We start from the raw sequence: 16,859 nt of genomic DNA, 5'->3' as shown, positions 1-16,859 counted from the left end.
AAAATGGGGTACAAAAAAATGCGGGACCAAAAAGGGGATGGAAAGGGGGCAAAAAGGGGGTGGAAAGGGGGCAAAAAGGAAGCACAAAAAGGGGGCACAAAAAAGGGAGACAAAAAAGGGAGACAAAAAAATGGGGGACCAAAAAGGGGATGGAAAGGGGGCAAAAAGGGGGTGGAGGGGGGCCAAAGAGGGGGGGACAAGAAAGGGGATGGAAAGGGGGGCAAAAAGGGGGACCAAAAAGAGGGGATGAAAAAGGGGAGACCAAAAAGGGGGCAAACAGGGGATGGAGGGGGGACAAAAATGGGGGCAAAAAGGGTGACAAAAAAGGGTGACAAAAAAGGAGTACCAGCATGTCGGTGGCGTTGAGGTAGCGCTTGCTGGCCATGCACTGCTCCAGCTTCTGAGGGACCTGCTTGATGTTCTCAATCTCATCCAGGAGGTTCAGGACGTGCTTGTGCTCGATGCCCTCGATCCACAGCTTGCGCAGCTCGTCCCGTTTGCAGTGCAGCAGCATCTTGCAGGACAGCAGGTTCTCCTTCACCTGCAGCAGCACAGCAAGGGTTAATGGCATCTGTCCCTGCAACTGAGAGCAGCCCATCCCCAGTTTTGTTTTATTAGGCATTCCAAATTTACTTTATTAGAAATTCCAAAAATATCACCAGGGTAAAACCAAATTTGATTTTCTTCGTGCTGTCTTGGCTGAGGGGAACTTTATAGACTCTAAAAACTGAACTTCTCTCACAGTGAAATGTTCTTTAATGTGAAAATTTAGCTGAAGTACCACAATCCAATGAAACCCAGCCACAACCAAAGCCATTTCCCAAAACCCAATTCAGTATTTTGGCAAACTGCAAGAATCTAATTTTCTGTGGAAGCAAATAAGCCACCGCTAATTTTCCTGCTGCAAACATTTTCCATCTGCCTATTAAATCTTTTGGCAGTCTCCTCCTTTCTTCAGGTTTGGTGGCTTTTTCTCTGAAACATGACCAGCTAAGAGTAAAACCATTTTCCCAATAACTTGAGCAACACCAGTTTTTTTGGAAGTTTTAATCAGAACATGTATGAGCTCAAATCAGCATTTCCATTATTTATCAAGCCATTACAAACCCTTCAGTGCTGCCATGCAGTTTGGTTCTGAGCCTCATGCCATCATCCAAGTGATAAAATCTCTAATTTTTCTCCATTTAGGCAACACCAAGAGTTTTCCTTCTCCATTCCCTCACCTCACAGCATTCCCTGCTTTCAGATTCTCCCTGGTAAGGTCAGTGTAACCCAGCTTTTCCTGCTTCATGCAAATCAACAATCCATGCTAAAATGTGGAAGCAATTAGCAGCACAGCTTCACACATTGCCTTCACACCACTCTTGTTTTGTGATAACTTATGAATACTTGGGGCCCAACCTTTTCTCAGGCTGAACTCTCACTGAATAACACATGAAGAGAGACACTCAGAAGGAGCCCTTCAATTTATTTTTAAATAATGAGCCTTTAAAGCATTCCACAAATCCCACTTCAGCTGCACTTTCTCCTACCTTGTTCACCTGAAGGCTGTTAAAAAAAAAAAATCTATGTGAAAAACACATCAGTGGACCAATAACGGACACTGGTAAATAAAAACTGCTCCATAAAACAGCCTCTGTCCAGAGGCAGGAGAGTTTGAGATTTCTAAACTGCACTTTCAAAATGTCTTTCTGAAAAGAGAAGTATGGAAAAATCCTCAGCCAACAAAAAACCCCTCATCTAGGAGTGTCCTAAAAAGCAGCAGCAAACTAAAACACACACTGAGATCATTTCATATCTAATCCCTGTTCAATACATTAATTGGAAATGTTCCACTGGCCTGGCACGGCTTCATCAGTGGACTGCAGCTACAGAGAGCCAAATTAGGTCAGCAAACAACCATGGGGCCAGGAGGAATCTCAGCAGACATTCCTGCTCGGGTCCTTGCAAGAAAGATCATCAACTCCATCCACATCTGGGTGTGGGAATCCATGAATTCAGGGGGTTTTGGGAAAGCTGCAAAAGGCAGCTCAGAGACAGCAGAACTGTGATCAGAGCCAAGCAGCAGCCAGGAGATTGGTCAGCAGAAAAATGATGTGAGAAGTAGAAAAGTAAGGACAAATAGAACAATGGTCTGTGCATTAATGCTTGGCTAGAATAACTCCCTAAGCTGCAGAAAAGTTTATCTAGTGAGATATGAGGGAGTTCTAAGTTAATACTGGAGCTCTGTGCATTGTGTTTAAGGCTCACAAGCAGGTGTTGGGTTTGAAATGAGCCAGCATTGTTTAACCAAAGGTACCTGTGCTTACAGTGGTTGGATGGAACTCCTGTCAATGTGCTTTTGCTTTGTGGGATTGGCCAAAAACTTAAAAAGTGAGTTGTGACATTGAGTTCTTGGTCTGCTGGCAGGGATGTGAGCTGCTGGCATCTTCCCATTGTCACAGCCATGGAATGAGGCTGATGCTGGAAAATCAAACAGCTCAAGGCGCGTTCCCAGCAGCCCTGTCCTGTTTGTGATTTGTACAGAGACCCCAGCTCAGTGATACTGGGAGCAGGGCAAGGAATGAACAGCAGATCTTTAAAAAACCCTCCCCTTGGGAGCCCCAATTGGTTCTGCTTTGTAATTCAGTTTTACAGAGGCAACACCTCTGTAGCTAAACCCAAAACTAAACCTTTCCACCAGGAGCCCACACAAGAATTGACTAGAAAAGGCAGATCCCTGATGTCAGAACCCAGGACATCCCTCTGGCTGCCCTGGATGGCTTCAGCCCCTGCCAGGGGGCTCAGAGACCTTGGCACAGAGCCCAAGACCCCTGTGCCTTTGATTATGACCCATGGAAAAAATTACCACCTTTATATGAAGAATTAAAAGTCAAGAGAGTTTCAGTAGAATAATAGTTTGTCATGGGGCGAAAAATAGATTTTTTGGGGTTTTTAGAATGGGGGTTCAGAGGGCAAGATGGAGGAATTTGGCTGTGCCTTGTCCTTCTTTCTTCTTCTTCCTAGCCTCCATGTTCTGGGTGATGCTGGCACTTTTGGATTGGTTTAGAGTAGAAGCTCACTGTCTAACATAGGTGATGGGTATTGGGAAGTTATGGTAAATAATGTACAAGTAGTTTTTAGTATAAAAAGATAACACCATCCCCAGGGTGGTCAGTGTGCCTCTGTCTGACCTGCTGGACAGACCTCAGCAGGCCAGAGAAAGAATGTTATAGATAAGAAACAATCAACAACCTTGAGAACAAGAACAGAAGAGGTCTGACTCCTTCTTCGACTGCTGGGCTGGGAAAAGAGACTTTCTGACGCATCTCGGGGTCACTCTGAGCAGCAGAGACTCTGAGCCCCAGAAGGATCTGGAATATCTGTCCCTTGTACAACTCCCACCTTGCACAGAGGGGAACACGAAGAGCAAGCCTCAGAGTGTAACACAGATTGATGACAAACCAGATCTGGGCCTTCCTGTGAGATCAGGTCAAAACCACTTCAATACATATTGACCAAAACCAATAAGCAAACTTAAATACCAAAAGGTCCCTCACCCTCACACTCATTCATCTAGGTGGGACCCAAAGGTCACACCACTCTCTGCTTGTCTTGACCTCTGCAAAGCTCTGCACACTGTGTGAAGCCAGGCCACTGCCTACAGTTGATTTCAAATTTAGTGGAATTGATCTCTGCTTTCAGAGTGCTGAGCTTTGTCCATAAATCCTGGAATGAACTCTTACCCTTGGAAAGCAGCAGAATGTTCTCATTTTCTTTGAAAATGTTAAATGAATTTTCAAAGCCAGAAGGGTCAGTATGTAACCCACCAAGGGTAAAAATTTGCTGCTCCTAAAGCACTTCTGGGAAAGGTTTTAAGCTGAGACTGCCACAGAGCCAGGAAACAAATTGAAGTAAGAAAAATTTGGTGCCTGTTTTGTAAAGTTTAGGTGCAGCAAACTGCACAGGAAGTGCAAGATAGGAGCACAAAGAACTCTGCTGCTGCTGCTGCAGGCACAGAGCAGCTCAAACAAGTCCCCAGCCACGAGTGCCAGAGTTATTTACTGGCAGCATCCCCTGAAGTGTGAGCACTCAAAATGCAGAAAGATTCGGGGGCACAGAGTTCATGGGCGTTCACACAACACAGCTGAGCTTGGAAATAGCATCAAAATTCATATTCTGTGAGCAAAAAGCAAGATGATGAATCACCCAGACTATTCAAGAGGTGGCTGAAGGCCAAGATAGCAAAACATGAAAAGATGAGATGGAAAGGTGTGAGCTCAGCAGCCCTGGAGACTTCAAAAACCTGGGAGCAACATGCCCAGACAATAAATGAACAGGGGCACTGCAGAGCTTTGTGCTTCACATCCACCTCTCAGTTTGACTTTTAACAACTTCTCTTCTCAGGGAGATCCAGCTGAAAATGCTGCCAGAAAGACACAGCTTGGGACAATGAAGGACTGGAAGGTCCTGCAGTGACAGTCACTGCTATTCAGGACTAACTTAAAATTAGAGTCATGCCAAGATGTGGGGTTGAAAGGACCTTGAAAATCATCTTTCAACCCCTTCCACCATCCCAGGCTGCTCCAATCCCAATGTCCAGCCTGGCCTTGGCCATTGCAGGGATGCAGGGGCAGCCCCAGCTGCTCTGGCAATTCCAGCCCAGCCAGGAATTCCTCATTGCCAAGATCCCATCCATGTCACTGCGATATTTTCTGAAAAATCCTTTGGCCAGGATTTTTCTCCTGAGAAGCCTCAGAGGAAAAGAAAAACAATAATTATCTGGTGCTGTGGAATGCAACAAGTGCATCTTTGATTGATCTCATGTGGTTGTTTCTGGTTAATGGCCAATCACAGTCCAGCTGTCTCAGACTCTCTGGTCAGTCACAAGATTTTATTAACATCCCATTCCTCTTCTTTCCTTGCAAGCCTTCTGATGAAATCCTTTCTTTTGTTCTTTTAATATAGTTTTAATATGTCATTTTCTTTTAATATAATATATATCATAAAATAATAAATCAGCCTTCTGAAACATGGAGTCAGATCCTTATCTCTTCCCTTATCCTGGGACCCCTGTGAGCACCACCAGACATCCATGCCTGCCCTCTGGCACTGGGAGCCATTCCCTGGGTGCTGTCCCTGCAGGCCTTGGCCCCAGTCCCTCTGCAGCTCTCCTGGAGCCCCTGCAGGCCCTGCAATGTGCTGGAAGCTCTCCCTGGAGCCTTCCCTGCTCCAGGTGAGCACCCCCAGCTCTCCCAGCCTGGCTCCAGAGCTGAGGGACTCCAGCTCTGGAGCAGCTCTGGGGCCTCCTCTGGACCTGTTCAGCAGGGTTGGACACAGTACTCCAGGTGGGAATTTAGAAGGAATTTAGTGGTAACAGAACTTTCTCAACTCAATTTTCATTCCATTCAAAATGATGATGAGAAGCTGGAAAAACAGAGGGAGAAACAAAAGAATAAAACAGGACGTTGGAGCTTCCATCACTGGTGGTTACTGGTGGCAAAACCACAAATAAAACAGTAACAGACAGGAAAAAAGGAGATTTGCAGCTGGAGCACAGCCTGTGGACCTCACACATGCTGGATTAAGCTGTTTTCTGACCCTGAGATGGGGCAGCTGAGAGGCATTTTAAAAACTTTTATTCCAATTTCATTCTCATATGAAGGGTGAGACAATACAGATGTTATAATTCACCCCATCACAATCAGAAGCCAATTATTTCTAAATTACAAGACATTATAAGTGTTTCTTGGTCTGTCAGCTTTAGCCACACCATGCTGTAAATGCCTTAAAACCAAGAATCTAAAATTACCCCTGGTGGGTCCCTCTCCAATGCATCTTTCACAATTCTATTTCTCCAAAGCATCCAGGCTTATTTGCAAGGCCACCCTTTGGAACTTGTTTCCAGTCCCATTTCTCTCTCAGCAATGTCTGTCCCATTCCAGGGCATTTCTAAGTCAGCATTTCTCATCTCAACGTTTGCAGATGTGGGCTTTCTGTCAGGCTTTGAGAGTTCTCTACAAATCCACTTCCCACATTTCCCCCTCTCACTTGAAGGGAAAAAACTTTGTTGATGACTTTGTTTATTGCTTGCTGTGCACAGTGAAGCACACAAGGCACTATGACTAATATTGTCACTACAGCAATCTGTCTTAGGTTGAAAGATGTGGCAGGGGGTGTGTTCTATTCCCATCTGTCAGAGGTGGGGCAGTGATCTCTGTCCATGGGGCAGTTTTTTCTTTATCTCTGCCACAGCCAACCCTCCCTCCAGGAGATCTCTGCTGTCCATGGCCACTGAGTGTCCCTGCAGGGCTGATCCAATTCCAGCATCCCATGGGGAGATGCTGCGCCCAGGGGAGGAGCCAAGCATTCCTACCTGGATCCAATCTGAGCCTGGAGCAGCACAGCAGCCTTTGCCCACTGCATTGCCAGAGGAGCAGCTTTCTGCTGCCCTGCATTGCCAGAGGGAGCCCAGGCCCATCTGCAGCAGCCCTGGAGCTGCAGAGGAAAACTCCCCCCTTGTGCAGGATCCCTGCTCCAGCAGCAGCACAGCTGGCACTGCAGGAGGGCTGAGCCCCCATGGGATGGGGCTGTGCCACCCCCTGACACACAGGGGGCAGGGACTGCTCTCACTCTGACAGTGGTTTTTCGATTTTTTTTGTACTATTGCATTTGTATTTTTAATTTTCCTAGTAAAGAACTGTCATTCCTATTCCCATATCTTTTCTTAGTAAAGAACTGTTATTCCTACTCCCATATCTTTGCCTGAGAGCCCCTTAACTTCAAAATTATAATAATTCAGAGGGAGGGGGTTTGCATTTTCCATTTCAGGAGAGGCTCCTGCCTTCCTTAGCAGACACCTGGCTTTCCAAACTAGGACAGATTGCCACCAATACCCTGACCCACAGGCTGTCAGGTAATTTCTGACTCTGTCAGGCTTTTTTTGTACTATTACTATTTGTAATTTTAATTTGTAATTTAAATTTAATTACCATTTGTATTTTAATTTTCCTAGTAAACTCTTATTCCTACTCCCAAGAGAGGAGAAAAAGCCTCTTAATTTCAAATTTATAACAATTCAGTGAGAGGCGGTTTACATTCTCCTTTTCTGGGGAGGCTCCTGCCTTCCTCAGCAGACACCTGGCTTTCCAAACCAAGACACAATGTATATAAACTGCACAAATCCATGTCCCACGTGCCAAAGAGAGCACCCCGAGGGCTGGCACCTGCTTGATCTTGTTGCGGGAGTTGGTGATGCGCTCGGTGATGCTCTGGTAGGTGCGGATGGCCGTGGTCAGCTCCGTGTAGTGCTGCACGATCAGCTCGTCCAGGTCGCGGTCGCACTTCTCGTACGCCTCCTCCAGCCGCCCCTTCTCATTCTCCCGGTCCTCCACGTCATCGCTGGTGGATAAAGTCCTGAGGACACCAAGATGGCAAAAGTTATTGGGAGTTTATTAGGTAGAGATCTGTGGGGGATAGAATATAAGAAAATAAAGATGGTGTAGAAAGTAATCTCACCCCTGAGGAGCTGCAGCTGGGCCAATTATCAAAGATTAGGAACAGGCCTGGCTTGAACAGGCCACAGCTGTAACCAAGGAGAAGAAGAGTGATATAAAAGAGTGGGGTGGCTGGGTGAGGAGGGAATTGGAGTCAGTTGGGTGCTTTGTGAAGAGTCAGTGCTCTGAGGAGATGCCCATGAGAAACACCAAAAAGTTTTAGAACTTCTGTGATAGGAGACAACAGTATGGAACCCCTGCAATAAGGTGACAACAGAAATCAATGCACTGTGAGAAAATACACCCCATCAATGCTGTGGTTTATCACTCTGCCAGTTTTCAAACCCTTCATATTATTATTGTCGCCGCTTGTAATGAAGGGATGGTGTCACAAACATATTTTCTGAAAATTCCTTTTGCCAGGGTCTTTTCTCCTGGGAAGCTTCAGCCTCTTCATGTTTTGCTGCTTTGGAATGTGAATTGGAGAATTGTTTACCCAGCATCCAGCATGTGAAGTTGTTTTTGCTTGATGACCAATGACAGCCACCTGTGTCGAGGTTGTGAGATTTTATTATCATTCCTTTTGGAATGATAGCCTTCTGATGAAATCCTTTCTTCTATTCTTTAGTGTAGTTTTAGTATATCACTTTCTTTGAATATAATATATATCATAAAATAATAAATCAGCCTTCTGAAACATGGAGTCAAGATTCTTATCCCTTCCCTTATTCTGGGACCCCTTGAACACTACCACAGGATGGGACAATTTTGGGGCTGAGAATGATTTATTGCTCACATAAACATCAGTCTCAGAGGCTGTGAGATTTTAAAGGAGCAAGCAGTTGGGCCACAGCTCAAAAGCAGTCACAAATTTCCTCCTTACAAGGCAATATAGAACTTTCTAAACCAATAAACAGTTGCTACAGGCTTTATTTTGCTTTTCTAACCTATCACCTATACTTACTTCTGCTGTACCGTAGATTCTTTTGTCCCATAGGCTTCTGTCTCACATGGACAAATATAATTCTATTATAATTTCTAAACTCTTAGCTTATTCTATACAACCACACCCCTGCATTGTAAACTCTTCACCATCTTATCAATACAGTTTCTCACTTATTTAAGGCATATTCTTACTTGCAACTATAGAAACATAATTTTATGATTTTCCTGCTGAATATCTGTGCCTTGTATTTTTACATCAATCCAAGCTTTTCCCAAGGCTGCAAATCAAACCCTCCCGTGTCTGTGGAAGTTTCCATTTTTCTGATCCCCACACCTTCAGAGGTTTTCTTTTCCCTTTTCAGGGAGAGTTCTCTATTGGTTATCACATTGCCAGACAGTCATTAATACAGGCACAATGTAACATCTGAAATATTTCATGATTTATTATTTATGAAGAGCTATAAGAAAAAAAAAATCCTAACTTTAATCCTGGGATTCAGTGCAACTTGTGCAATGTTGCAGTTCCTGTAACTTATCTGCCAACGGTAAGGGATGTCACAGGGACACAGAGAAATCCATCACAAATCTATCCAGGTCTTCCACCAGTCAGTTTTCAAACATGTGTCAATACAACAAGGAAGGCCCCATGACCCTATCTCTCCCCCTCAATTATTTTAACCTCTAACATCATGTAGTAAGATTCTTTTTATTGAAATCAATTAAGTTTGAGATTGCAACAAAACTGCTGAAGATTTTGTGAAATTGGACACAGCTCAAAGCTTCTTGATGTCCAAATTTCTATTCAAGAATCAATGCAATCTTCTCCTTCTCCTTTTGAGAGGATAAAAATCCCAGAACGAGCAGCAAGAACCTTTTCCTGACATCCAACCTCCCCTGACGCAGTCCCAGGTACCTCTAAAGCACCTGCAGATAACTGAAATGAAGTCCCTCAGGACCTGGCCCTGTCACAGAGAGCAGAGATCAGAGCTGCCCCTCCTGAAGAAGCTGCAGCCCCCCACGAGTGTCCCCTCAAAGCAGCTTCTTCCAAAGCATAAAACTCATTGCCTTTCTTGTTCCATGCTGCATGGTGGCTACAGAAACAGGAATCCTTTCTCACGCTATTGCATTCATATTCTACTCCCAAACCTTTTAATTGTGTCTTAAATCAGCTTTTCACACACACAAAAAAAAAGGAAAAAATAAAATTATATTTTAGCCAAAGCTCTTCAAAAAGGCTCTGAGAAGTAGGAACACTAGACAAGGTTGCTCAGGGCCCAGAAAATGTAAATTTTAGCGAAAGGCTCCCTGCCCATGACAATCTTCGAGTCCCTTCCAATCCAAACCATTCCAAGACTAAAATGGAAATCACGTGCAAGGCTGGCAGAAAGTCATCCTCTGTTAGGAGCCCTTGCAGATAAATCCATTTTCTTTGTGAAGAACTGCTTATTTCTGATGGAACAATGTTCTTCAGCACGGCTACACTGGACACAAGGAATATCCAGCTCAGGACTTGACATTTTGTTTGAGTTTGGAGCTGCCTGTCCCAGCAGTTAATGAAAACATCCATCCTCTGTGACCTGCAGCACAGATCACAGGAGATCCTGCATGGAGACAGACAAGGGAGCAGCAGAACCAAACTAGCCCAGAGCACAGGCTAGGAAAGTTGGCAGTTTTAATCAAACCAAATTCAATTTCACAATTCTGGATTTGCCACAGAATCCATCTGCAGTGCCAGCAGTTGGTTACAAAAGCTGAAGATCTCTCTCCAAGAATAAGACTACATCGCTCATGTCAGAGGATGCCATGAGGATTCCACTGCTCCAGCAAATTCCCATCCAACCCAGGCTTCCTAACAAATCCCTGCCACGTTTTTAAAGCAGATTTATATTGTGTTGCCCAGTATTTTTGGCTTTGCATTTGAATTCAGCTCGTCCTGTCTATAGGAAAAATACATTTTGCTAAAAACATCTGCCCAGCAAAGCAGAGCTGCTTGTGAAGCCTGAGAGGCCCCAGCAGCTCCTATCTCAGAAACCCCAAAAGTGGCAGAAGGACAAAGGCAGGACAGCAGAAACCTTGGAGATCCCAGCAGATGATTCCTACTGAGATCATAAATGAGCATGCACAGTTCTGGTCTCCTCTCACCCTTGAAAGGACAACTAAAGCAAGGTGAACCAAAGTTTCAGGCTCAGTCAATTGTCACATTCCAGAATTTCCAGCTGCCTCTGTTGGATGCTGAATAAACACCCGTATTGGGAACACCCTGCTTCGGTTTTAATTCTTATTACTCTTTCTTTTAGTTACATTAATAAGTTTTTCTTTATACACTTTTAAATTTTTAGACCTACTTTACCTTCTTCCTAACCCTATCTCACAACAAATTAGTAATTAACCAACACCAAACTCAACACACTAATTAGTACATTAACTAAGAAATCTAAAAATTAATGACATCTCAAATTAACAAACCAAAACCACTACACTTAATTACCTGGGCTGGGAATATACTGTGGGAACAACCACCACTAAAAATACCACACTCACATTCTGACCAAAACTCTTCTATTTATTTATAGTCCTTTAATTGGTTCTGGTTCAAACCATCACAGAATTATTAAGGTTGGAAAACACCTCTAAGATCATGGAGCCCAACCACTAACCCAGCAATGCCAAGGTCACCACTAAATAATGTTCCCAGGCATCACATCCTACACCAAAAAGGATAAAAAATTCCACACAACAACAAATTTCCCCCAACAGGTTTTTCCTTAGCCCTCCACTCACTTGAATTTGCCTTAAACACCTGGAGATTATTTCTTTACAGACAGGGTATAAGTTTAAACCAAAACCCAAGACCCAAATGGAAAAAAGCAACAGAGATTTTTTTCCCTTCATTTTAGTGAAAAACACAGTAAGTTTTAGACATGTAAGGTTTTGGGTTTAAGATCTGGTTATTTCCAGTGATAACGAGTCTGGATTAATCACTTAGAATTTGAAACTTTGTACACTTGAATTTCCCATCTCAGTCTCATGGTACAGGAGCCATTTCTTTTTCTTGCTCTGTACAAAAAAAGAAGAGAAAAGCAAGGAATACTTAATATTCTTGAGCTTATCCATGCTCCTGCTAACACTGCAGAAAAGTAAGCCAAGGGCATCTCTGCTTATTTTAGTCCTATTAAAATGTGTTGCAAGGAAGAAGAAAAGTCAACACAGTGTTTGTCAAACAGAAAGGATCCAAATTGTTTGGGAAAGGAACTTTGCAGGAAGAACTTTGAAGGGGGAATCACAAAACAGGACAGGATTATGAAACAATGATAAATATACACCAGCATTTCAGAACTCCCTGCAAAATACTCCAAACAGAGGACAAACAGAAGGAAAATCAGTTTAGATCCCGAGTAGCAGATGATGAACTCAGTGGGGGTTTCCAGGAGGGATTCCTGAGCACTTCACTTGTTTTTTTTTTTTTAATTTTGATTTTTTCCAAATAAGAATCCTCCTCCTCTGTCAGATACCTGGAATTTGTACTTGGCAGCTGGATGGCTGCAGATGCCTGTCTCATTAGCAAGAGCTCACCAGGATTACAACAATTCCAACTGGCTCTGAGTCTGCTGAGAGACATTTTTATGCTATGGTGAAACAGAAATTCATTGAGCCAAATCTCACAGACTTCTGATTTGACATAGCTAAAAATACAGATGACACAAAAGCAAAATGCTTCATTCACTGGAGTCACTCCCACAGATGGAAGACAGGATAGAGGAGAAGATGATCAGACACAATTCTGAAATGTTTTTATCATGGGATGTACAGCACTTTCCTCAGGAGAAAATAAATGAACCTTGTTATTTCCCTGAGGTCACTGAATTTACACTGAAATTAGATTAATAAAAAACGTCCTTTGGGACTATTCATTTTAGTAGAAGTTGATCTGTAGGTCACAAGCATTTTTCATCTCTTATTTTCAGCATCCAACCCAATGAGCAGAGGGAGGAGATGGAAGGATTTTTTCAGGAGTCCTGAAGCCTTGACATTGTGCAAACACCCAAAGCCTTCAACTGCTTCCTCCAACAACTCACATGAAAGCCAGGAACAGCTCATTTCCAAAGGTAAATACACAGGAAGAAGTACTCACATGTATACATATTTATATATATATAGATATGCCAGCCATAACACTTCTGCACAAGGCTGCACCTCTCTAAAAAAAACTGAATGAACTCCAAGCTCTCCAAGAATCTTCCTGCTTCAGCACCTCTGGTGAAGGGAAAAAGTGCCACAACCCAGAAGAAGTTTGAATTTACTCTCACCTTTCCTCTTAAAGCAGCTGCACAGACTGTAGCCATCAAAAGCTAAAGGGTAATTCACTTTTTAGTGAAGAGAAAGGCAAGATTTTTGATTTACATACTTTTTATAAATGCTCAACTAAGTACTCAGAAGCAGTTGAAAAAGCCATTTGTGGTATTAGAGGTTTTTTCCCTCCCCACAGACCTCAGAGTCTCAGAATTTTCCTCTGAGGAGCAAAATTAAATGGTTTTCTCCGTAAAATGCTCAGTTTTGAGAAGACAGGCTGGGAGAGCTGGGGGTGCTCACCTGGAGCAGGGAAGGCTCCAGGCAGAGCTTCCAGCACATTCCAGGCCTGCAGGGGCTCCAGGAGAGCTGCAGAGGGACTGGGGCCAAGGCCTGCAGGGACAGCACCCAGGGAATGGCTCCCAGTGCCAGAGGGCAGGCATGGATGGCATCTTGGCAATGAGGAATTCCTGGCTGGGCTGGGATTGCCAGAGCAGCTGGGGCTGCCCCTGCATCCCTGCAGTGTCCAAGGCCAGGCTTGGAGCTCCTGGTCCCAGCCCAGTGAACTGGATGGGCTTTGAGGTCCCTTTCAATGCCAGCTGCTCTGTGCCTCTTGAAGGAAGTCACACCATGTTTCATTTTTATAAGATATAAAATTGTGGTGTGTATTTACCACAGAAATACAGGCAGAGCTTCAAAACTGCCATGCATTCTGCAGGGATAAAAGGAATTTCTCTACAAACCAATGTAATTTATCTGGTCCCAGCAACATCTAACACCAGCACACTCCATACACTCTGCAGGAAATTATTTCACACTACAGGCAGTTTTGGATAGCTCTTTGTGCTTTTACAAATCAATGATTTCCATAGATCTGGCCCAGATGTGCATGTGCCCAATGAACAACTACCACCCAGTCTCATCTTCTGTCCAAAATTACTCCCACACTGTGATGCATTAATCTGGGGAGGAAAGGAAGAAAAAGGAACCTCTCCAGCATTCAAACAACACAAGAGAACAACAGGCAGATGCTGTAAAAGGACAGAAAATAAGATATCATTTCTCCACAAGCTAATACACTTCTATTATTGTTGGAAGCTGAGAGAACATGATGTTTACTGAGCTAGTCAGCAGCAAAAGAAAACAAACACCATTGTACCACTCATCATGTGGCACAACAGATAACTCCAGGAGCACAGCAATGCTAGAGGCATGATCAGCTGCAGAACTATGAAACCACTCACCTCCTTCTGTAAAAATGCTATTTTCCAGCCTCAAAAGCATCCCAGCCTCCAACCAGGATTTAACATTGTCAATCCCACCAGACAACACACATCACACACAGGTTAATCTTTATTCTGTGTATCACTCCTGTTCCCACAAATGTGGGCAGCTCATCTGCACCAAACTCCTACAAAAAGGGCTTTGATGTGGATGAAACACACACCAGATTTGTCTGCTCAGTCCTCAGATGGAGAAGCCCAGCAAACTGAGAACAACCACAGGAAACTGAATGAAGTTTAATCAGTCCAAGTGCCCAGTGCTGCACTTCGGCCACAACAACCCCTGCAGTGCCACGGGCTGGGGATGGTGTGGCTGGGCAGGGCCAGGCACAAAGGGACCTGGTGGGCAGCAGGACAGGAGCCCTGGTGTGCCCTGGTGGCCAAGGAGGGCAGCGCCACCCGGCTGTGCCAGGAGTGCAGGGGCAGCAGGAGCAGGGAGGGCACTGTGCCCTGGGCACTGGGAGGGCAGTGCCACCCGGCTGTGCCAGGAGTGCAGGGGCAGCAGGAGCAGGGAGGTCACCGTGCCCTGCCCTGGGCACTGGGAGGGCTCAGCTCCAGGGCTGTGCCCAGCTCTGGCCCCTCAGCCTGGCAAGGACCTTGGCACACTGAGCACGGCCAGAGGGGCAGCGAGGCTGGGGAGGGGCTGGGAACACAAACCCTGCGAGGAACCCCTGAGGGAGCTGGGGGTGCTCAGCCTGCACAAAAGGAGACTCAGGGCTGCCCCCAGCACTCCCTGCAGCCCCTGAAAGGTGCCTGTGCCCAGCTGGGCTCGGGCTCTTTCTCCAGCAGCTCTGACACAACCAGAGCACACAGCCTCGAGCTGTGCCAAGGGAAATTCAGGCTGGAGAGCAGGAAAAAGCTTTTCCAGCAAGGGGGATAAAGTTCTGCAATGGCTGCCCGGGGAGGGGGTGCAGTCACCATCCCTGGGGGTGTTTAACAAGCCTGGATGGGGCACTGGGTGCCAGGGGCTGGGCTGGACTCCATGGCCTTGAAGATCTCTCCCAACCCAGGGATTCAGTGATTCTGTGAAATGCTTTTCCTGGCACCATGGCAGGTCCCACAGGCACTCACAGGCCCAAAGAGCTCAGCTGGTGTTGCCAAACCACAAAGCTTCCAGAGTATTTTGTCCACATAGATGTCCACAGCAAATGTTGAAAGAAAACAGGTTTCTAAACAAATCTGCAATCTCCTCCACCGCTATTTGCAAGTTTCGTGTTTGATGGGGAAAATTCAGATTTAGTTTACACCCTGTGGATGTACCTCAGACTGAAGCACTGGAGAAGCAGCTCTATTTCCATGGAATGGGCTGGATGGGAAGGGACCTCAAAGCCCATCCAGCGCCACCCCAGCCATGGCAGGGGCACCTCCCACTGTCCCAGGCTGCTCCAGCCCCAGTGCCCAGCCTGGCCTTGGGCATTGCAGGGATGCAGGGGCAGCCCCAGCTGCTCTGGCAATTCCATCCCATCCCCTCCCCACCCTCCCAGCCAAGAATTTTTTCTTTAAACCTCATCTAAATCCAACCTCCTCCACCTTAAAGCCATTCTCCTTTGTCCCGTTTTCCCCCTCTCTTTTATTCTACAAGGGTCAAAAACAAAAATAGCTCAGGTAGAGACAAATCCATGAATTTTCAAGCTCCAAATGCCCACAATCCATCCCCATTTGGGTTAGGAAGGTGCCGAATACCTTTGGAGCACTCACAAACTCAGCGTTGTGAACCTGAATTTGCAGTGCCATCCACACCCCCCCTACTGCATCTCATCCCCTGTCACTTCATTCCCTTCACAAGAGTATTTTTTCCACCAAATCCTACATTTTGCTGCCCCCCACCCCCTTATATTTTGCACTGTGGCAAAAAATTCAGCTACAACCTTTAAGATGATCCATTTACAGGCATCAACTTCACAATTACACTTTGAACCGCAATCAAATTTGAGATTCAGCAAGAATTTCTCTTTACACTGAGGACTCATTTTCCCCCACACAGTTTGTATTATATTTTTTTTCTCTGTTTTCTAGTGCAGATGAGCAATTCCTTTTGCCAGCCCGCTGTCAGCTTCCTACCTGCCCAATAAAACACCAAGAAAATTAGATTATGTCAATTTTTAAGAGAAAACTGTTAACATTAATGAATAATAAATGTTTCATTTCTGTAAATTTGCTTTTCCTGATGCCTCCAGCCAGGCTGGGTGGATAACTGCCTGCCTATTTTACCTGCCCTAGGGCCAGCCCTGTTAAGTGTGATTACTGCTAAGCTATGGATGGCAAACTGAGGCTTAATTATCCATTTCCTGACTAGAAAATTTGTTTCACAGGAAGAACATTGCAGTAACAGTATGTGGGCATTATGCTTCTGCAGATTCTTTTTTATGAAGCAAAACTGAAGAAACAGATAATGCAAATACAAGTTTTAGGAAATTAATGCTCAGTTAGGACCAGATAATTCTTACAGGAAAGGAGGGTTGAAGACCCTGCTGGTTTTGTCCACAACCGTGGGTGTTCAGCATCTTGGTGTCTCTAGAAAAGCCTTTTTTCTTCTGCTCCCCAACATCAGAGCAGACTTATGTAAATATTTGTGGTTAAAGGCAGAAAAGAGTATTACAGGATGCACAGGTGCAGCTTGGAAATCCAGGAATAATCCTCTTTTCCTTCTGGATCAGGTTTCTTTGAGCGTGCAATTCACTTTTCTTCACTCAGACTCGCTCAGTCAAATGAAAATATTCATTAAAGACAGTGGGAAACACCACAAAAAAAAAAAAAGAAAAAAGGCAAGTGGATCAAATTTAAATAGTTCTCATCTGATCAGGAAAAAGAACATTTTAGTGAAGTGCAATTGAACTGAGTGCTGAATCACTGGGGGGGAATCAAACAA

At 44.8% G+C, this 16,859-nt stretch overlaps 1 protein-coding gene across 1 annotated transcript in view; it reads right to left on the bottom strand.

Annotated features, from left to right (window-relative positions):
• The window catches only part of EXOC4 (exocyst complex component 4), a 351,460-nt gene that overhangs the window by 324,254 nt on the left and 10,347 nt on the right, over positions 1 to 16,859 (bottom strand). Inside the window, exons 2-3 of the mRNA XM_030959908.1 lie at positions 7,206 to 7,395; positions 347 to 541 (exon numbers count right to left, since the gene is read on the bottom strand). Coding sequence (XP_030815768.1) covers positions 347 to 541; positions 7,206 to 7,395 — 385 coding nt within the window. The remainder of the gene's footprint in view (positions 1 to 346; positions 542 to 7,205; positions 7,396 to 16,859) is intronic.

This window comes from Camarhynchus parvulus, chromosome 1A, assembly GCF_901933205.1.
Source record: "Camarhynchus parvulus chromosome 1A, STF_HiC, whole genome shotgun sequence".
Classification (NCBI taxonomy): Eukaryota; Metazoa; Chordata; class Aves; order Passeriformes; family Thraupidae; genus Camarhynchus; species Camarhynchus parvulus.
Note: the sequence above shows the minus strand (reverse complement) of the source record. Positions and strands in the feature narration are given on the sequence as shown.